This window comes from Patiria miniata, unplaced genomic scaffold (assembly GCF_015706575.1).
Source record: "Patiria miniata isolate m_02_andy unplaced genomic scaffold, ASM1570657v1 HiC_scaffold_29, whole genome shotgun sequence".
Taxonomy (NCBI): domain Eukaryota; kingdom Metazoa; phylum Echinodermata; class Asteroidea; order Valvatida; family Asterinidae; genus Patiria; species Patiria miniata.
The window spans coordinates 19,793,736-19,816,431 of record NW_024037068.1 but is presented as its reverse complement, the minus strand read 5'-3'; the positions used below and the strand labels follow the sequence as shown (position 1 = coordinate 19,816,431).

General features: G+C 40.7%; 1 protein-coding gene across 1 annotated transcript in view; it reads left to right on the top strand.

The window, feature by feature from the left end:
- LOC119736140 (gamma-aminobutyric acid type B receptor subunit 1-like) overlaps window positions 1-22,696 on the top strand; it is a 45,616-nt gene that overhangs the window by 20,962 nt on the left and 1,958 nt on the right. Inside the window, exons 3-16 of the mRNA XM_038210153.1 lie at window positions 568-738; window positions 2,544-2,651; window positions 7,970-8,035; window positions 9,213-9,401; window positions 14,010-14,255; window positions 15,531-15,594; window positions 16,134-16,214; window positions 17,521-17,671; window positions 18,632-18,764; window positions 19,533-19,640; window positions 19,990-20,109; window positions 20,631-20,776; window positions 21,429-21,624; window positions 22,397-22,573. Of these exons, the coding sequence (XP_038066081.1) occupies window positions 568-738; window positions 2,544-2,651; window positions 7,970-8,035; window positions 9,213-9,401; window positions 14,010-14,255; window positions 15,531-15,594; window positions 16,134-16,214; window positions 17,521-17,671; window positions 18,632-18,764; window positions 19,533-19,640; window positions 19,990-20,109; window positions 20,631-20,776; window positions 21,429-21,624; window positions 22,397-22,573 (1,956 nt within the window). The remainder of the gene's footprint in view (window positions 1-567; window positions 739-2,543; window positions 2,652-7,969; window positions 8,036-9,212; window positions 9,402-14,009; window positions 14,256-15,530; window positions 15,595-16,133; window positions 16,215-17,520; window positions 17,672-18,631; window positions 18,765-19,532; window positions 19,641-19,989; window positions 20,110-20,630; window positions 20,777-21,428; window positions 21,625-22,396; window positions 22,574-22,696) is intronic.

The following is a 22,696-nucleotide window of genomic DNA, read 5'->3' as shown; positions in this document are numbered from 1 at the left end:
AGCCATTTCACAGACATTTCCGTACCAATTGGCACATCGTGCCCGGTGGGTTTTTTTTTATGAAAGAGAACCAACTGCATTTTTGCATCTTATTTTTAAGACAATGATGCTCAGTGATGCATGACTCAGAAAACCTCAACACGGTATCATTGAAAAGCATAGAGATTACGCTTTTCAGATGATACCAGTTTTATAGCCTGTAAACATATCGTCTGTCCATACTCATTCTTTGAAGTTGGGTTTCCTTTTTTTGAAACACCTTGTATATGTGTGCACCTATTCAGTTTCCCTTTGGGATTCGTTTGATTATTTGAAATTGTCTTCCTGAATTTACAAACTGAATTTAATAAATGGGCAACCCAAGCGTTAAGTGCAATGTCCGTCACAGGTCAATTACCCATGATATATAATGAATAATTCAGAGAAATTATCTAAAACTCATTGTCTGTAATCTCCTTGAACATTACTAGATGTTGGATGTATACAAATACACATTTTCGGGATTATTCACTGAGCTCCTGAAAGCTCTGTCAATTGCCCATAATGCATTTATTTTTGTTTTTCCAGATGTCGGCCAGCTCTACATCGGACGTCCTGTCCTTCAAGGAGCGGTTCCCCTACTTCTTCCGGACGAATCCGGCTCAGTCCGGTTTGAGCACGCCCCGGATTGCCATCATGAAGGAGTACGGATGGACAAGGGTGGCCATCATACACGAAAGCAACGAGGTCTACACCAGCGTATGTCATACTTGTTTTCTCTTTCAGTATTTCATGTTTCAGCATTGGCAAAAAGAAGAAGAGGGCTGAAAAAAAGGAAGCGGGCGGGAATGTTATAATAACAACAATAAGTATTATTAATATTGCGGAAATTCCATAAGAACATGTTCAAATGCGAAATACAATTATTACCCCTGTTCATCAGCTCAGTAATGAGACCCTGCAGCAGACCGAGATCAATTTCATTTCAATTCAAGGATTTTAGTATCGATTCGTCGCAGCCCTAAAGCTGTATTGTGAATGATTTACAATAAAGTACTATAACAAAACTGTGATTTGAATTACTTCATACCAAAAAATGAATCGTCATAACAAAATAAATAGCTATAAAATAAGAATAAATGAATATATAGATGTCAAATTGAATAGCAATATAGCCCACACGTAAAGAATACATATTTTATCTTCTAAGTAAACAATAAAGCAACATTCGTGCTGATGAAATTACAAATCATCATACCGACATTCACGTATTTCCAATCCAAGCAGAAGTTATTGCGGAGATTTGTTATGTGTGACATCCATTATATTACATACATTCATGTGAATCCCGTTACGCTTGAACACCAAGTCATATCGTGAATGAATAGAAAAATATATGAATTCCGCACAATATGGTCCGTACCTTCACAGGTATACCCATTTGTACTCCTGGGTGGAGAGAGGCAATCGTAGTAAAGTGTCTTGCCCAAGCGCAAAAGCACCATGTTCCCTGTCAGGGTTCGAACCATGCATGTACCACGACACACAAGTCGAACACCGTAATCGTTGGACAGCTTTTTGTTACGTGGACTTATGGGCGATCGTTCAGTCATTGATAAATATTACACACTGTTAAACGTTGTGTTTGAACACATTTCAAACGTTCAATGTGTTCTTTTGACAAAATAACACATAGGGGTCATCCAGCCTACACTGCAAAACCTGTAGTTTTAATTTAACACCATTCGGTATCTATATAGGACCACACCAGTAAAATTTAACACCAGATGGTCCTATATAGATACCAATGGTGTAAATTTAACACTGCAGTTTTTGCAGTGTAATGGGTCCTAGAGGGTCTAATGTGTGGCCTTTGTCCTGTCCAAGTTACCTCTGAAGCTTGTAATTAGCCAATGAAGCGTCATCAAAAACGAGCTCCAGATGTTTTCATTTGTTTGGAGGTTCGTTTGCTTTACCCAGTCAATCTTGGAGGAAGAATTAAGTAATGAAGGATGTCATGATGTCAGATGTAACAAGGTCAGGAAAACGTGGATTACACTTGTTCTTTAAGAATGATCATTACGGATTGTTACCCTCATGGGCGTCACTAGGATTTTTTTCGGGGGGGGGGGGGGGGAAAGCACATTTCCCCCAAAAATCCTTGTACTTTTTATAGCATATTCTAAATTTATCATTGTTTGGAGGGTGGGCGGGGGACATTTACCCATCACACCCCCATTGACACCCTTGCAGACGCCCGTTTGTTAAATGAGTATTGAATTAATAGCAAATATGACTTCACACCCCTTTTTCTTTTTTCTCTTTTTCTTCTTCCTTTTTTTCCTGGGGGGGGGGGGGGGAGAGTGCCCCCTGCCTCATCCCGGCGACGCCCATGTTTACCCTTCACTTTTTTCTTGCGTTATATTTTTAGTTTCGTTTCTGGCGGCTATTTTTTGGCTTAATGCAGAGTTCGTAGCAATACATTGGAATCACTTCAAGACAATAGATGCATGGATCAGAATCATTTTGATATTGTTCTATTTGCTTATTTACCTCCTTTCCAGGCAATGAACAAATTGTCGGAGGAGTTGCCGCTGCACAACCTTACCCTCGTGGCTAAAGAGTCTTTTGCGGCTGGAGAAACACCTACGGTCCAACTCAAGAACCTCAAGGTTCGTGGATCAAAACCTTTGAAATAAATACCTGCACGAGTGTGCTTATCTCGTAGGGATTACATTTTCTAGTCGGTTGATTCTGCAGGAGAAAGTCTAGTCGAGAGGAACGTTGGCAGCTTTATTTCAAAGGTTGAACACGATCGAAGGATCTACCTTACGATCTTAATTTACCCAAGGCTCAGCTTTTATTGATATCATGCGGACAGGGTCGGAAATATATTAACAAAATCAGTAGATTGAACTTCTATAGGTGCATGTACGTGTATCTGGCAGCCTTGTGAATGCAAGTGACGAGTTGAATCACCGACATTTGTATTAAAGCTACAAGATTTCAGATTTGTGGGATCACATGGCTCTTATGATGACGGCAAATGAAGGAACCAATGGGCGGATTATTTTCGGGATCTAGACAGATATATGCGTTCATGTAGGTACGTGTAGGTGAACGGAATTAAGAGAATTCACAAAATCGGACAGACAAGTACATACTAGGATTGGTTGGCTGTTTCAGAACCCCAACCCCCTCCCCCACTCCCACCCCAGTCCCCCACCCTCACCCCTTTCTTTCGTTTAATGTTGTCAACGTTGAACGTCATTTTGTATGGGTTGCAACAAGTGCAGAAATTAAAGCTGTGATGGGCAACACATTTTTAACAACAATTGCATCATTATCAACCTCATTATAAAAGAAAGAAACATTTTTATTACAGACTTTGATAGTGTGTGTTGGTTATATTATATTTAACAATTGAATGATATTTTATTTCTGTTTTAGCCTCTGAAGAAGAACTTGCTAAGTTCGCAACGTCAGGCCACATTAATTTTTAGATTTATATATTTCAGGTCCATCCAGTCAGTAAGCAGTTTGCAGCAGTCTTACTTTTTTTTCAATTTAATGATAGGTTTAAAAACATTTGTTTTCTTTATAATTGCAACGTTGACCTTTCACAGTTTGCCAATCCTTGCTAGTCAAGAAATGTGTATACTTGGAATAGGAGCATGACGTAGGCCTTTATAATATTAAAAGAAAAGTATTGAAAGAAAACTCGGTAAATCATTTATGAATCTGAGGTAGTCTAAGCAATTTTGACCTTGGCTCCTTGAAAATAATTCATGACATTGACATACAATGGATAATGACATACAATGGATAATGACACTGACGGATTTTTTTCATAGGAGTATGATGGAAATAAGGGTGTGCTAGTGTGATAAAGCATTCATAAACGCGCGCTTTCAGACTGGTTAGGGGCCTTGCCGCCAATGACGGAGTCATTCACCCGACACCAATTTTTTTAGTGGTTCAAAGACGCGGCCGTAAAAGGTATGATCGTGCTTGAAGCAAAGTATTCAATGCGAACTAGAAAAAAAAGGTAACGAACAATGCACCGCGTGCACGCACAATGTACAGCACTATGTGCATCTTGAAGTGTCGGGAGAAGCTGCCTTCCCTTACTACGGCTCCTACTGCCGAGCAGTAACAAACCATCTTGCACTGTTTTTCCAATTTCATAGCGCTGCTAAGCACACAGTTTTCTGCTTCGTATTACATTGTATTTCATGGAGACCGTAAAAGCAGCAAGTACAGCAAAAGGCACGCTAATCTCAGAGGAAAAAGGTGCTTAAATTAGTAACGCAGCAAAAGAAATCTCCACTGCGCGCGCAACCGTTAGCACATCCTCGCCATGAAATAGTGCTTGCGTTTAGCACATTTGTTAATTTTTTTATTGTAAGCGCAACTTTCTGTTAACTGTTAAGCAGCGCCATGAAATTGGGCACTGGTCTTGAATTAGTGCTGACCGGTGGTGAAACGGTGGCTTAAGACTGTACCCACGTGACAGGTTCTCGGCCAATACGAATGGGAAACTGTTTGAGGTATTTATGAATACGATGTTTTAATGCCTGAGTGGTTTTCATTGTTTTGTTTATTGCTCCCGAACAACCTGTTCTTGAACAATCGCCACAGCCCACAGGGTTCGCAGTTGGGCGAGAAACCATAATTATGTTGACATTTGGAGGGGCTGTGGGATAGATATAAATTTTGTGACGAGAGATCATGTATCACGTGGAGCCCTCCAATAGCTCCTTTCGGAGTTCAATCCTTCATCGAACTATTTATGTAAGAGTTACCGATGTGTAAGTGTTCAGGTTCTCCCAGGTCAAGTCCTCACAAGTCGATCCTCTGAAAGGTTTTTCAAGATCGACCGTGAAAAAACACATTTCCTTTTTCGTTTGTAATCACGTTACTTGTGATTACTTGCGATTGACTTGTGATGTGTCTTCTGATTGACTTGTGATTGGTTTGACTCTAAAGGCGCGTAGCAACATTTGCAATTACACGGGAACTTACCTACCGATTGAACGAGAAAATCCTTGCTCGAAGTGAAGATAGGACTGGTACCAAATACCCTGTGAAATTATTCCGCCTGAAATGGTTCATCCCGAAGAATTGAAGGTGGTTTTAAAAAAGTTGTTTAAGAAAAGGTGCTCGCGGGCACAGGTGTTTTTTTCTTGCGTTAGCAGCGGAATCCAGTTACGAGCCCCCAAAGAATGTGCATTCGGTTGCTCTGTATTCTCAAAATGTATAGTATCCCCTGAGCTAATATTTTTGAAAAGTTAGCTATGATGCACCCCTCTTGAACAATTGAATGGCTTCAAATGAAAAACGAATGCAAAAAAAAGCAAATGATCATTCTGTACCGTAAAAAAAGTGCCCCTGTCACATGCAATTTGGACTCCTATGAAAGCTGGTCCCTTGTATTGGTTGAACCCTCACACGTGACTAGTCAGTCTCCTAAGTATCTTCAATTAGGTATGCGCAATACTACCAACCAATGAGTCCGTGTTTCGTAGTCTTAAATTCACACTGCACCTTGATACGGATATCAAAAGTTTGCCAACCATGAAGCAGTATTACACACCCGCGTAGGCACTGAGTCAATTGTCCTTCCGAATGGCGATAGTGGATTTGACAATTAATCGGTAAATGACATTACCGATACCGCTAATTCTACGATTTGTTTAAGCCATTCGGAATCAATTGAAAAGAATGTTATGTGCTCTGGGACCAGCTTTACTATAAATTGTGAGTTAAAAAAAAAATAACTTGGACGGATGATTATTTCCCCTTAAAAAGCAACGAGCACGTTCACTCATGTGAAAGAAATTACTTGCTATCATAACTTTTCATGTTTTACTTAAAGAACCCATTTTCCAATGAATGCTAAATGCTTTGAAGTGATCTAGCTGAGTGCACGCATGCATTCAAATTCAAATGAGATTAAATTTGAGTCAAGTCTGAAACTGTCAAAATGTTGTGTTTTTTATTATGTGGAATTACTTAGGTCCTTTTCTGGAATGAGAGTGATGAATATTACCTGTTTTCCTTGCATATGCGCATCGGTAAATGATCAGTGGTGGACAGCTGAATTTTGTGGAATTTCTATAAAAATGGAAATAGCTTGTGAATAGAGTATGAAAAATTACGTGAAATTGTCACAGTTACTAGCCTATAACAAGTCTTGTACTCTACTTTTATGTTATTGTTTTTATCAAATGGATCAAGCCACATTGATATTATTATGTTTGTTTTTAAATTTCGAACTCGTTTCCCTTTCTTTTTGACTCACTTAGTATTGTCATATGTACGTGCTTAATGAGAACATTTAGGCCTACTTGTCTTCAATTTCGTGGTTAGTTGCATGTTTCCTGCATTTCTTCTCTCGGGAATTAAGATCCTGATGTCGCTTGCAAATTGGGAAACTGAGGTGACATTGTGTGCTTGCAGGAATCGTGAGCTTCTTAAGACTTGAGTTAAAATGCCTGCATAGTGCGTGCCTAAATATCTCCTACGAAATGTGAGTCATGGGGAAGGTGCGGAAACAAGGTTTTTTTCTGCGGGCAAAAAATTATTCATGGAGGGTTCGGACAACACGCGATGTGTGGACAACAAACATTCTTTAAGGACGACGGAAGGCTGTATCCTCATTGATACAGTCAAGGAGAAGGGACGATACTGATGTCACTTGCCAATCGGGAAAGCGAGTTGGTATTGTGTTTTGTATGCCGAGAATCGTGCTCATTTAGCAATTTTGAGCTTTTTGAGATATAATTTGAAATGCCTGTAGTAGGTGCCTAAATATCTCCTACGAAATGACTCATGGGAATGGCGCGGAGACAAGGTTTTTTTTCCCGCGAGGAGAAACTGATTCATGGAGGATTTGGACAACACGCGATATACCCAGCACGATATTATGACAAAAGGGGTACCCCCGATCTTCCTATACCCTATACACACCCTAGACTATTGTTACCTAACACATCCCCTAGATATCTCCAAAGATTTCCTGAGATTCTGGTAACACAATGGCCAACACAAAAGGGGGAGGGTCCTCTGTCACATGTCGTGCTACATGTGACACGCGATGTTTTGACGGAAACTGCGTGTTTACTTCCGTTTTGGTGCAACACTCAACTGTGAACAACAACATGAATGGAATCCTTTGATTGAGTAGTCGTGAGTGCGGCGTCTCTCCACGTCGTCTCCTGCCTCAGAGATCAAGAAACACATGCACATGTAAATAATGCAAATGTCTTTAAAGAAAACTCGGGAAAGCGCCCATTTGGGCTCGAAAGCGAGTTAGCCATCAGATGATAAAGAGTTGAAATGATCGGCGAAAAGTAAAATAAGAACGTGTGTATAACGATATGTTCGTATGGGATCAAATACATAGGGCAAGAAATGGTTTTCCTAAAATTAGGCCTACTAATAGAAATAAAAGGTTGGTTGGTGGGTATTTTCTATGGCATTTATTCGTAATAGTTAACATTTAAATAAAGTGTTCATTTTGCGCGGCAAGACCGCATGATTACTGACCAACTTTAAAAAAAAATGACATTTTGAAAAATGCAGGACGATGTTCGCAAACTAAAGTGCGGGCGGTACCATATTTTTTGCTACATAAACTTTTTCTTATAAACAGATTTAGTTTCGGCGTGACTTTCTAAGTTGGAGGGAGTAACTGGAAACACAGGTGTTTTTTGGGGGCCTAATGTACATTTTAAAATATTCGTGCACTACAGAAGTAGCAGTGCACTACAGTACATGAGAATCAATTGAAGTGGAGAATGTCATCACATGTCATTGAGAATGCCAAGCTTTAGCGCTCATGTTTTGTGAATCAACACACTTTGTTCGTCTGGCGTGCGTGAGAGGTTTTGTTTGGTGAAAAAAATGCTTTCCTCTTCTAAACGTCTTCCCCCGCGACATGTGATGGACGACCTCTCCTATTGTACTTTTATTTCTATCTTGGCAGGATAAGGATGCTCGAATCATTGTTTCAAGTGCGTACACGGAAGGATATAAGCGGATGCTTTGTGAGGTAAGTGGTATTAAAAAAAGAACTGCAAATGTAAGCAATCAAAGGATTAAATTAAAAACAGAAATTATTTTCACTTATTGTTCATATTCGATGAAAGAATATTCGAGGAAAGAATATACTTTACGCTTTGTGTTGAAATGATCATTTTTAAAAACTTTTCTTCTTATTATTTTTTTTAAATTTATAGGCATAGGCCTATGTGAGTGAACATTGCAGTTTCTCTTGATTTATGCCAAATTTGTAAAAAGGCCTTAACGTTGCCGAATATGACGTCACCTGATCACCAGGTCAGCCTCATTTCATAAACAATGGTTCACGCGCATTCCATAACGACGCATTCCACGTACGTTTAATATTTACACGATCACAATCAGAAATCTCCAACCCTGATTTTGTAGAGAACGTCGGACGGGAGAAGAGTGGGGTTCGGTGGGGAGCACTGCCGCCCGACACCCAAGGTCCACCGAACCCCCCCCCCCCACAACCTCGAAAAGCTCCCCGGCGTAAAAATGATACAGGTCATGACGCCTCTCATGTAATAAAGTTCTCAAAATTACCGACGTGGGTTCTTTAGTGAGCTCAACATGATCTTGCATCTGACGCCCCGAAGGAGGACCACCCCCTGCCTTTTGAAAATGTCTAGATCCGCCGATGCTTATAGAACATCTTTACACATTACCTGAAATGGGTAAAGTTATTTGTCGCTGATTGTCACCACAAGAGTTAAAGCAATATTTGCACTTACGTTTGCTTACCCAGAAGCGATATCAGCCAATGGGAGACTTTTGAGACGCTTGGTGGCAGCACACAGACAGGTTTTTTTTCTATCGTTTGCGTTATTTTGAGCATGCTCACATTAGCTTAAACATGGCGTAAGCATTTGAAAAAGGGCCGGTGCGTTTGCTGCCACCAATTGTCTAAAAATAAACATTATAAAACTTTGTTTACAACCGCCATTTAGCAAAGCATGTGTTCTCGTGCGCGGTTGCAGTACGCGTGAAAGATTAATTATGTTTGCAACGAATTGACCTCAAGTGACGTCAAGATTCAAACAAAGTGACGTCAAGATTCGGCAGCGAATTTGGCGAGCTAGGTCACAACGCATGCGGAGTTGGCATACCGGTCTGGCTTGTTTGAATGATTCCTTGTCCCTATCTCGTCCAATTCCCTTCCACAGGCGTACCACCTGGGAATGTACGGCCCCAGGTACGTGTGGATGATTGACAGCTGGAACAGCCTTGATTGGTGGAGAAATGTCACGTGGCTGGGTTGCTCCGAGCAACAGATGTACGAGGTGGTCAAGAATCACGTGGGCACCGTATTCCTGGACTTGCGCACGGACAACGAGCGAGCAGTCTCCGGACTGGTAAGAAGTCTATGAAACGAGTCTTGTCCCCAGGGTGTTGGAGAATCAGCACATTTCTTACTGTTCATTTCACCTGTGGAGACCTTGACATTCAGTCATGATTGTTTTCCAATGGAAAATTACAAAATCAAATTAATTAAAAACAAAATCATTCATTAAATATATGAATTTCAATTAGTTTTTCAACGTGTAGATAGTGATATCCCTATATTATTTTCGATCGTGCACATCATTTGATTGTTGTCGAAATAGCTTAAGTTCTTGTCATACAATTTCAAATATTTATAAATAATGTTACAATATTTATTTCATACTGCTTATAAATTGCAAGCAGTCCACCAAACGAAATTGCAGTTATCTATGCGAAAATGACTATTATAATTATTGTATTCGTTCACAGAAGTATGGAAATACTTGTGATATGAATTTATATGAATTTCAAAGGGCACCTCTGTAAGCTCTCCTTTAAAATGTTGGACTTCAATGACTCAAGCCCCCCCCCCCCACCTTTGAATACATCCTTGATCATTCGTCCGACTGAGAGCTCTCCAATTTGAGACCAATTACACTCTAATAGCCGTTGCATAATATAACGGTTCAGATGATCAATTCTAATTATAATTGCATGAATGGTTCATTTCCAGTTCTCCCCCAGAGAGCGGGTCATTAATTATACGCCAACTGGGAAATCAGCTTCTTGCAAATTACAGCTCAAGGTTAAGCCATCGATTTTTTTTTAAGGCTACCAGCTCAACTGATTTGCCAATTACCCAAGTAAGCAAAGAAGACGAGCATTTTTGTCGTGAAAGGATCCAGGAGATGATTTTTTCTTAGGAACACATTTTGTGCAACTTTCTGCTTCTCTTAAATGCATAAATACTATTCGACATCCCTTTTGGGTGATTTTATTGAAAAAAGTGCACTTCTTTAAAAATGTACAAGTTTTCCATGCTTTCCTGGACAACCGAGGGCCCTGTTGCTGTGATGGAATTTAATAGAAGACACTGTTCGGTTTAGGGTTCTTTTTTTTAATTGTGAACCCAAACATTTGTTCATGGAAAACATTTGTGAGAAAAGTTTGGTCACTGGCGTACTGCCATGTACTGACATGACAACGAAATGCCAATGAAAGTAAATTTACAATCAGCAAAAAGTCAAAAATTGTGGCAATTTTTTATGCAGTAATAGTTGTGATATGGAGGTTTCTGCCTGAAATAACATCACACATTAGGTCATGAATATAGTAATTTGCAATATCTCATAGACCAAGATGGCACCAAAATATCCTTTAAAATGGCAAAACGATAATTGAAAATAAGGTTAAATGGAACACAAAGGAGCATTTTCAAGCATTACGTTAAAACATAAAATTGAATGAGCCTAATAAACATTTACTTGTCTGTGCTATTTCAGAGTTTAATCCTGAAAAAGAAATTTTCTTTTCAATTGATTAAAAAATATGAAAGTAATTCACTTTTGAATGAGCCAGGAAACGAAATGTTTACTTGTGAAATAATTGCTTCTAATAAATTCCGGCCCTACAATAATTAAGTTCGTGTAGGATAGAATGGCAGGCGCGATTCTAGAGCCTATATTTTAGGGGGGCTAGCAGGGGTGGATCCAGAAATTTTTGCAAGGAGGCGTGCTGAAATGTACACTGGTTTTTGTCTCCGGACACTAATAGCCTTCGAGAGTCTATAGGTTGGGGGGGGGGGGGGGGGACGGGGCACCTTACCATATTTTCAATGGGGAGCGATGATCAAATCCTACAATAATGCACACTATAGTGTACAAATCACCCTTGTCACGAATTGCTACGCCTCTGGCGGACATGTACGTAATTATTATCTATACAATTTTCAAAGCGGGGGGGGGGGGGGGTGGATTTGACACAAACAACACCCCTCTCTGGATCCGCGCCTGGCTATAGCGAATATATATATTTTTGGGCCCTGTTGAATAAAAACACACACGTCAATGATGGTTGCAGTGCAAACGATTTTTTTGACCGCAGTGAAGCATGAAATGCGAGGTTTTTCAATGATTCCACTATTTTAGTCATGCATGCTCCCAGTATCCAATAACATTACTGAATGAAAATGGTTTTTGTGCAAAAAGGAACCAGACTATTTTTTTCCTTACAGCCTCGCTTTGGTTACGTAGATATGTATGGGAAAAATCCAAATGTTGCAACATAATGGTCTATAGACCTTTCTACGCTTGGTTGGCAAACTGCACTTTTGCCAACCACGGGTTGCAAAACTATGGAAGGCCCGACACTGCAAATATGAAGAAGACTTAATACAGATAACCAAAATAATATTTGATTCTTGGAAATACAACATTGTCAACAAAGCTAAAACATTATTCCTAAACATGCTTTTTTCCTTCTATGTATTGAGGGCGTTATGGGGACGTTTTTGTGGGAATAGAACGGCCAACCACGGCTTCAATTTATGCGCTTACGGCAGCCCATATAAAATGGCGCCAATGTTTACAAACACAAGAAAGGTCCGGTCCTACTAAAGCGCGTCAACAAGCGTCAACAAGCGTCAACAAGCCTAAACGGTCGTCAACGAGCGTCAACAAATTTTGTATAGGCTTTTGAACATTAAAAACAGCTTTATATTGTAGAAAAAGTATTAAAGAATATCTTCTGCATATCAATTAAAGTTAGAATTATTCTAAAACTTGGTTTTTTGAACGCGAAATGTACGACGAATTTGTCGATAAAAGTTGGCCGCCATCTTGTTTGGATGGCGCTGTGGACTTCGCGCATGCGTAGTATGGCTCTGTACACTTCACGCATGCGTAGTACGGCTAGCATAAAATACAAGCACACGGTCCTTTGCACGGCCTCCACTTTTTTTTTTTTTTTTTTTTTTTACAAACCCTCAAGTTTATAGCCCACAAAATGCCCTTATGCCGAAGAATTTGAGGGCATGGAAATCGTGATTTGGCCGGCGTAGGCAATTTTGAACCGATTTACTGGCCTGCACCCGAAGGCACACCGTCTGTACTGCACGGTCAAGGTATGAGCAGTGTATAGCGCGCCCTCACACGTCAGCTCCAGACCACCATGTTGAAAATGTACATGTATATGTTATTTTAATGTGCTTTCGGAGACTTGCGGACTTTTCGAAATCTCATGCACGCACATGTTCTGCTCAATTAATTTTGTTTGCGCATTGTCGTGCGGCACTGAAGTGGCACGCGTGTTAATTCGGCACTTGTCTCACGCTTATGGGACGATGTTAGTAATGGGATTCAGGGCTGGTTTTGGTGCCAGCGGTTGTTGTGGGTATCGACTTATAAAAAGTCCGACTTAAGTCAAGTCTAACCGTACATTGGAATAGTGTTTACATTCAGGGGCCGTTGTGTGTACTAATAAACACGATATTTACTTTTTTTTTCAATTTGATGAGACCTGTTGTCTTAAAGGGAAGATACAACATTTGCAAACATCAAAAAAACGAAATGATCAAATTATCACGATATACCTTACTGAACTGTAAGGGAATGACAGTCTAAAGCATCCTGTAAAATCGTGGCTCCTGGTGTGCTGACATTTTCAAGAAAAACTGTATTTTTCCAACGCTGGTCGGCCGACCAGCGTTGGAAAAAAACTGGCTTTTTCAAAAACCTGTTCCTAGTTTTTCATATTTAGTTATTCCGCATTTTCTTTGCAATTCATTACACACCTGTGAAGGGGTACAAGCCTGCTAGACTGATTCTCTGACCTTACAATTCCCCAAAGTCTATAAATTGCTCTGTTTCATCTTAAGTGGGGTCAGGGAACCAGACTACAAGAACATGATTGGTTTTCTTGGTTTTTCCAGCATCTACAAGCCCAAAACGTGAAACAAGTTAGTTTAACAATATTTGCTATAACATGCTAATCCTCCAAATCCGTTCATTTCTGAAAATTGCAGCAAAAGCAAATGTTGTACATTCCCTTTAATTTGCAGACACCTGAGCGTCTAAAATAGCAAGCAAACAAACATAATTTACAGAATATATCCCATTTTCGGCTCTGCATGCATAATCACGGTGACCCAAATTGCCCTCTAACGTCGCCCTGTGCGCAAACGGGATATGCACGACCGAAAATGACTAATAATTTTTTTTTAGTTCGACGTCAAGCTCAACATTGAGATGAATTTCCCGAAACTACGAACCAGAATGCGACATTCGCGAATTACCCTGGACCGAAAATGAGATCTGTTGGTGTAAATTCAAAATCGGAACAAAGTTCGGGTATCATACATGTATAATAATTCTGCCACAACACATGCGAGACATTAGGCCTAATGGGGACAGTCAACCAGGGCATCAGCACGTCATAACCTGTTAAAATAAACGTACATTTCTGGTGCTTTTTATTCTTAATATTTCTCCATTAAGAAGTCAGCTTGTGAGATTCTGAAAAAAAGGAAAACTTAATTCTCTCACAATTCCACAAGTGCATGGCCAACTCACAAGCTGTTGAAAACGAATGTGACAAAAACCTTCTCTCATTGTTCATCCTGGTTGGGTATGGCCTGTGCTTTACTTATAAAGATCGGACTTGTGATGAACACGTTTTGTTTTTCTTTTGAATGAAATCAGACTGCCAGTCAGTACCAGCAAGCCTACGCCTCCTACACGGGCGGCGTCCCGTTTCCCGGCGTGGACTTGGCCCCGTTCGGTTATGACTCGGTCTGGGCCGTGGCGCTGGCCTTGCACCGCGTGGCGGAGAGCTTGGCCGCCGAGAACTCCTCCATTGGGATCGAGAACTTCGACTACGACAACACTTACCATCTTAGGGAGAGACTGGTGGAGGCGCTGTCCGACCTGCAGTTCGAAGGAATCACGGTATGATTATGCCAGTTTGGTGTTTTCTACTATTCGTATGCACATTAAAGGTAGCGTCCACCATTTGTAATTTGTGCATTATGTTCGTTTGAAGCAACACAACTGCTCATAATCTAAAGAAGGGTGCTGAACAACTAACCTGATGAAGTTTCAGCTCAGTGAATGCGGTATAGGCTATTTTGAGAATATTGTAGGACCTCGATTTCAAATCAAAAGTTGAGGTGTCATGTTTTGAATGGGGCCTGAATTAAGTGTCCGAGACACGTTCTCACTGAGCCGAATGCAGCAACGCGATGTCGCGCACTGAATCGGCGAATTATAGCAACCGCGCGCGCGTGTGCGTCGTGTCAACGCTTTCTCACGATTCGCCGAATAAAAAAACCGAACTACTACCCGTCCGGGTAACAGACATTTCCAACGATGCGTCTTTACACGCACCGTTAGAAAGGCCTTCTTTCATTTGATTTCTTAAAAATTACAGATTGCCAGAAAGAATATTTTCAAAGGGAGTTTAGTCCCATTACTATCTTTAGACCAAGTATGCTTTTCAGCGATATGAAGTACGTAAGTTACTTTTTGGATAGCTGCAAATTGTGGACTGTACCTTTAAGATTTTAATTTACTCCCTTAGTGCTCTACAGGGTTGCGCAAAAAGAAGGAAACCCACTTTTGATAGCAATTTTCACCTACTTGTTGAGCATATTATGAAAATTCAATTTAGTGGTATCAAAATATTGATCTTTAAACATAAGTGACGAAAAAAACGATTGCAAATGCATATTTTTTGCGGTACTTAAAACATTTCATGTGCCAAACCTGTTTGTCCACGGACGGCTTTATTCCATTCGCTTGACTGAGCTCCAAAGCTTGATATGAAGACAAAAAACACTACACTAGACTTTCTTGTCGACAACAGTGGTTTTGGTGACTTGTATTCAAGCTAGCATACTAAAACACTATTTTGGCGATTTTTTTAAAAGATTGTTTTCACCACGTATTGGAGAGCTATACTTCACTACATTATAAAATAAACCTGTTCAAATAAGTTAAGTAAATAGGTTAAAATTCCTGTCAAAAGTGGGTTGCCTTCTTTTTGCACCCTGTACAACGAATTCGATTTTATTCTCCTGACGTACGACTTTTCAATTTTGATCCAGAAAGGTGTGCTTTTTTGACCCTGAAATGTATCAGGCCAAATTGAACCCAGAATCCGGTTCAAATCCGGCCCGGATCTTTTGACAGTGTATCTGTTTTGTGTCTCTTCTATGATTTTAGGGCTCTGTCTCATTTGATGAATCCGGAAATCGCCTGGCGCCTTTCAAAATCGAACAGCTGTTAGGTAAGAGATACATTCAATTGTAGCCATACTTGAGTACAGGTTCCACACCAAGCACTGGTCAACGAAGTAAGAGTTCAAACAAAGTAGTTTGAAATATATGTTCCCATTTTAAACTGATTGTGTCCGAGAGCTTTTTCTTTAAATTTTGGGAAACATTATAGTTGAGTAGATTAAACTACATGTATATAATATGTTATATATTATACAATATATCTTGCGTTTCTGTGTGGGTTTGGTAATCCGTCCGTTACACGTATGTTATTTAAAGTTGGAAGCATTCAACAATTTGCTCATTTCTTCTTGTTCAGAGTTGAAAACTAACTGAATGCTTTTGTTTTGTAAGGGAGTTTTCCATACAAAACTCTAGTACAGCTATAAGTTGTTATTTTTTCCCCATCAGATGGCGTTGAGGTAACCGTTGAGATTATTTGCTCATTTCTTCTTGCTTCAGAGTAGAAAACTTTACTGAATACTTTTGTTTTGTGAGGGAGTTTTGTTTATGCAGTCCTCTAGTACAGCCATATTTTTGTTTTCATCAGATGGCGTTGAGGTAACCGTCGGACTGTACTTGCAAGAGCAGGGGTTACAGTGGAGCAAACAAGAGAGACTAAAATTTACGGGTAAAAAAAAAATCCATGAAATCTTTCCACAAAGATTGCATACTTTAGATTTAGTGTAAAAGCCCTGGAGGTCGAGGAGCTATAGTGGGCTATTCTTATGAAGGTCACAGGGGAGGAAGGACTGTCCTAAGAAAAACAACTCCGAACCGAATGAGTGCGAATTGCCCTCGCTAAATTGCAGCATAATCAAATCTTTTTTTTTTCGATTGCGCTATTTGCGCCCTAAGTGACTCGCCATTGTTTACGTCACAAACCGACCGGCCTCTTTCAAAGGAACGATGCGACGAAAAGTGAAAACGCATACACTTAAAAAACAGCATTCTGTTTTGCCCTCACGGATGGCTCGTTCGTAGTATTATTATAATCGCGGCTTCGAGTAATGCACAATACACCGGCCAGTTTCGTTGATTCTTGCTGTTAAGTGATAAAGCAAATAACGCATTTTTAAAAACGCTTTAATGACGTTGGGGGATTTAAGAACGAGCGAGATTGTAAATTGCCACTTTAGTGCTTGCCCATTATTCCATGGAGATTTATAGCTCCATTCGGTCCTTCTGATGTCGCTTGTTTAGTCAAGGCATTAAGTGGTGCGTTCCCCTGCGGTTTAGCCTTAAAATTAAACCCCTACATTGAAAACGATTTATTGTTTGCTACTTCTACTTTGAGGTCAATTACCTAGCGATTTTATATCTCTCAGTTCGCGAGGTTTTAATTTCGCTGTTAAAATCCCGCTCGATGGTTGCCGCGGTCGTGTGGCTTTCCTTCGTGCGTTGTCCCCTGGGAAGCACTACTCGGGGTGACAGTCCGGGTATTTTTATTCCCAGGACGGTTGGGGCCAAGTCATGAATAATTCAGTAGTTTCGATAGGGCCAGTATGTTTAACCATGAGAACGGAACAATGATATCAAAAACATTGTTGTTATTTAGTCAACCAGTCTACCACACAGATCTACCACACAGTAGCCTAGTGGATAGCAAGATGAGCAATGGATACAAAGATCTCTGGCTCGAATTCACGTCGTCGCTGCTCATTTTCATGGACTGTTTTTCTTCTCTTAATTTATCGATGAGATAATTTTGATTTAAGGGGAAAATAGTAATAATCAAAAGGTTTTGGGAACAGAAGTATTTAGGAAGGTTTTTAGCTTGTGCAAGACTTATAATGTAATATCTGCCTGTAAGGTAACATTTTCGGTATTTAAATATACGCCGAAAGATAACAGGAAATTGAACGTCCACTACTCTTGGGTCTAAGTTGGTTTTATTTTTCCTTAGAATAAATATGGAACTCGATTTGTTTTCCCAGGGGGTGCCACGCCTATAGACGGTCCGGTTCGTGAGAATGTCTACATTGGTATCGATGCCGTAACGTTTGTTGTCTTCACGGTACTTGCTGTGGTAGGCATGGGAGGAACAGTGCTGTTTCTGGTCATCAACATCAGTTACAGAAACAAAAGGTGGTCATTTATCTCTCCTTTGTTGAGATCAAACAGTTTCATACATGTGTTTGATTTCCCCTTTTATTTTACTGTGTCTGTTTTACAACCCTCAAAATAAATGAATACAGTGCGAGTCAAAAAAACTATACTTTTAAAATTGGCCATAGTTTTATTCTGTAGCAATATACATAAGATATTTTCATATGTACTTTTATAGTAACTCTTCCTGCTTCTTTTGGTGACATTTTCACTGGGTTAGTTTTCATGCAAGACTGCACAGGAGACAATTGAAGGGATCGGGTGAAATCTGACTTGTGCCAACTGGTCATCAGGGCTGGATAATAGTGAGACGATATTAAAGAACACAACCATTGTCTAACAGAGAGACAAAAAAGGATTTCATTAGCTTTCAAACTTCGTGTTTATTTATAACATTGAAATTAAATTAAAAAGGCAATTAAATTCCACGGTGGCTTAGTCCTCAACATGGCCACCATCTTGTTTGATGCACAGCTGGGCTCGGCGCATCATTCCAGCAACAGCACGGCGAATCATCTCCCTGTCTTGTCTGAGAATGTCAATTTCACGAGTTATCTTTTCCTGGATGTCATCCAGATTTGCCTACTGAAACTCTTGCAAGCAAGATCCACAAATCTGAACTGATTATGCATTCCATGACCAGAACCAAGACAATGCTTGTGTTCTTTAAAATTGTCTCCTTTAAGATCCAGCCCTGACCAGTTGGCGCAAGTCAGATTTCACCCGACTCCTTTAATTGTCTCCTGTGCAGTCATGCATGAAAACTAATCTAGTAAAAATGTCACCAAAAGAAGCAGGAAGAGTTACTCTAAAAAGTACATATGAAAATATCTTATCTATATTGCTACAAAATAAAACTATGGCCAATTTTAAAAGTGTATAGTTTTTTTGACTCACACTGTAAAAATGGGTTAAATGTTTCATAATTTACTTATGCAGAGTGATCAAAATGTCGTGTCCTAACGTGAACAACGTGATAGCGGTGGGCTGCTTCATGTGTTACGTGGACGTGATCGTGGCCGGGCTGAACCAAAACTATATGTCTGAAACGGTCGGCAATTCCGTCTGCTTGGTAAGACCCTGACGTTTCAAATTTATAAAAACTGACTTTGACATTTTGTTGTTGTTGCAAAGTTTCGACTACTCGTTGATTTTGTTTAGAAATATTGCAATTATTCTTGGTTACTTACACTGTTCCTGAATTCAGGAATTACAGCCGTGTTAGTGGAGGCTTTTGTTACATCCTTAAGCAACATGATTATATCAATTAAATTTTAAGTATTATTGATGTAATCATGTTGCTAAAGGATTCTTTTGTTGACACAGCGAATGCGAAATAGTGAATTCAACAGCCAATCCCCGAAACACAACCGCCAAAAAAAAATAAAAAAGAGAGAAAAGGTCCGAAGCTGATATTTGATATTAATTCAAAAAATATAAAATTAATGGTAAAGGAAATATGAAAAAGGGTCCCAAAAACGCTGCTATGTATTCCTTAATAATTCCTCTTCAAACAAAAAAAATCCTGTATCTAGGTTTCGGTCCATGAGCAAACCTTTCGGGAATGTCTCATTCCACCTGTTAAAAATATTTAATGTGTGGGAGGGATCAATGACTCTCGCTTCAATTCCTTAGAAACACAGTCCCAACTTGAAACACGCTAGTGGATTTCCCTACTGAAAACTAAATTGCACCCCATCGCACCCCAATTTCCGCGATGCTCTGCATGATCCAGCCTCTTGCTGGTTCCTCGGTCGCTTCCTTTGAATGAGGCTGTTGACTTAGCTCTATTACAGCTAAAGTCATCACTACTTTCTCCGTCTTGTTCATTTCACCACAGGCACAGATTTGGATTCTGCCCATATCTTTCTCCCTGGCGTTTGGCGGACTCTTTGCCAAGACCTGGCGAGTCCACGTCATCTTCAGCAACAAGACCAAGAGAACCAAGGTATGCCCACAAGACTTCCTTGAGCTTCATTTTGTGCATGCACCGCTGCGACTAGCCCGTTATTAAATTCCTTGGAGCTTGATGGTACTGACATTTACTTTGCAGCCAAATTTGCTTATGCCAAAATACTTACTTGGCTCTGCGCACCGATTTGCCTGCTAAACGTCATACAGTATATTTTCTAGTATCGACTCTCAGCTGATCGATGCTTAACGATTTGCTGAGCAGTGAATGGACATAAGCAGCCCAATGACACAGTTCTCAAGCAAAAACAAATGATTTTAGGCTTTCTAAGGATCATTATGTCAACACACATATTTTGCAGTTTATTTGTGTTGTTTTGTAAAAGATTGTGGACTATCATCTCTTTGCGATCATTGGCGTGGTTGTTGCTGTTGACGTCATCATCATCTCCGTATGGACAGCCATCGATCCCAGCCGACTGATCCATACCACCCTCTCCGACCAGGTAGGGCCTACGAGTAAATTACACTGATTTGGGTGGCAGAAGTGGGATCGAAAGAATAATTCATGTACTGTGGGGAAGAAACTGTCTGCCGCCACCAAGTGTTTCAAAAAGTCTCCCATCTAGAAGACACTCATTACGCCATGCATTGCACTAATGTCAAACAGTAACAAAATCAATAGAGACGAACCTAAATGGAGTGGGAGTTGAACACGCGACCTCAAGAACATAAACTGTTTTGAAATCTATACCAGATCACACAATTAACGCCTTTGTGTATATAAATCATTCACTGGCAAGTACTGGGAAATTTTAGCACCGATGCACAGTTTGTAATGGCATGGATTTCATAAAGTCACTTCCTGACAACGATTTCTCCTGAATAGTTCCTCGCCATAAGGGGAGCGTATTAGACCAAATTCCAATGGCAAGTCCTCTGCAATGTTTACGTCTATTGCAATCAAATAAAAATAAGATGCATATCTACAGGAACAAGAAAAAGACTTCCACTCTTTTTACAACAGCTTGATAAGAGCGCCGACAAGATCATAGTCCGCATGGTGGACAAGTGCGACTCACCCGACTCGCCCCGATTTCTTTGGATCGGTATCATCCTCTGCTGGAAGGGAATCCTGCTTATGTACGGGGCCGTTCTGGCGTGGGAAACGAGGTGAGAGAAAAGATAATAAAGAAAGTTTACTTGCACTTTGGCATTCTTGACAATTAGTATTTGTTGATCCACAATATTTATTGAGAGGGATATATTGAGAGGGGAGGGTATTTCCGAGGTATTTAAGCTGAATGGTTTTTAATGTGCGTCGGATGTATCCCAAGTCTAGTGTTTTTCAAGGGGAAGGTGGAGGGGGTAAAGTCCGCACAAACAGAGACTAAAGACCCTGAAAATGATCATAGATCGGCCAGATTTTTGACTTTTTTTGTTAAAGCGAATTGGGTTTTAGCATTGGTTGGATGGAAGGGTTGGATAACCACCCAACTACCCTATACGCTGCCATTTGATCAATTTCATCAGAGGCTGAGTTGTAGTGGCATCGTATCAGAATTTACCTGAGTGCCAGGTCGAATCTGACCCGGTTTCTGGGTCGAATCTGGCCCAACATTTTTAAGAGTGTATGATGATTCTTGCAGTTGTGATTGAGATAAGTGATCATTCCGATGATCTTGATGCGGTGATTTTGATTGTGTTGGTGGTCGTGGGTGATGATGAGGGTTTATGCCGGCAAAGACATCGACAGGATCAGAGTCCGAGTCAGAGTGTCACCCCCAATCCCATTTTCTTCTTCTTAATACACACAAATTTGCAGGAAAGTAACCATGCCTCAACTGAATGACTCCAAGTACATCGCGGTGGCCATCTACAACGTGGCTGTTCCAAGCATCATCGTCGCCCCTCTGGTCACCTTCATCAGCAGTGACATGCCCGGGACCTCTTACATCCTGACGGCGTCTTGCATCATCTTCGGTACAACTGTCACCAACTGCTTGATCTTTATTCCTAAGGTGGGTGCAATACGCCTCCTTAAATCAGAGACAATTTGTATGACAGACAACTTATTTCATCTACTCTGGGATAAGAACAACAGATGCTTTCCGTTTTGCTTAATTTTTTTATTGCTCCAACATTGTTTGTAAAATCAACAAAACATTTTTCATTAAGTTCCCCTTTAAACAGAGCATCCTGGTGAGTGCCCTTTGTGCGCCTATCAATTGTTTCCCCACCCCTCCCCGGGCTGCCCCACCCAAGACGTGGGGATTGTCACTTTTAAAGTGACAACATCCCCACCCCAAATTTAAGTGACAATCCCCGACTATGCCCTGACATACAATACTGGGGCGCACTAGTGATTGCCTTTCCATGTAGTGCGCCAATGGTAACGATGCAATTTGAGTCCCCACCCTGGGGCATAAAAACGTGACCAAATCCTGACATCGGACCTGGGGCAGCGGGAGGGGGAGGGAGGGGCAGAAGGGGGAGGAGAAACATTTGATAGCCGCTTTAGCCTGGTTGAAGTATTGGCCCTTGAAATCCTAGCCAAACACTGGCCCCTTTGGCAAGAACCATATTTTGGTGTAATACAATCCCATTGAGTTTAGCTGATTGATCTCCCTGTCAACCACATGAGGAGGGTCTGCATGGTTTCCATGTGTCCCTTATAGAATGTACATCGCTGAAAGCGGTTCAGGATAATGACGTGATAAAACCCTACTGAACAGAACGCTCGGTGGCGTTAGACACTGTTTTCAATTACAAATAATAACACTTTCTCGTTAGGTTATTGCATTGAGACAGCAGAAGAACGATGGCACCTCCGAGGACCAACGCCATTATTCGGTGCATAATCAAGTGGCACCTGCTGCAGCGGGATCTACGGGCACTGGAAGCGGGGATAATTCCTTTAGCAAGGAGAAGGAAAGAGAGATGATGGAACTCAAGAATAGGCTGAAAAAGGTAAAGGAAAGTACATTTCGAGTCAAGGGGATCAAGGCGGCGGGGGGGGGGGGGGGGGAACGGTGGCTATACCCCGAAAGGAACCCAATTGGTTAGAGTAGTCCGAAATTGCCTCAGATCGCA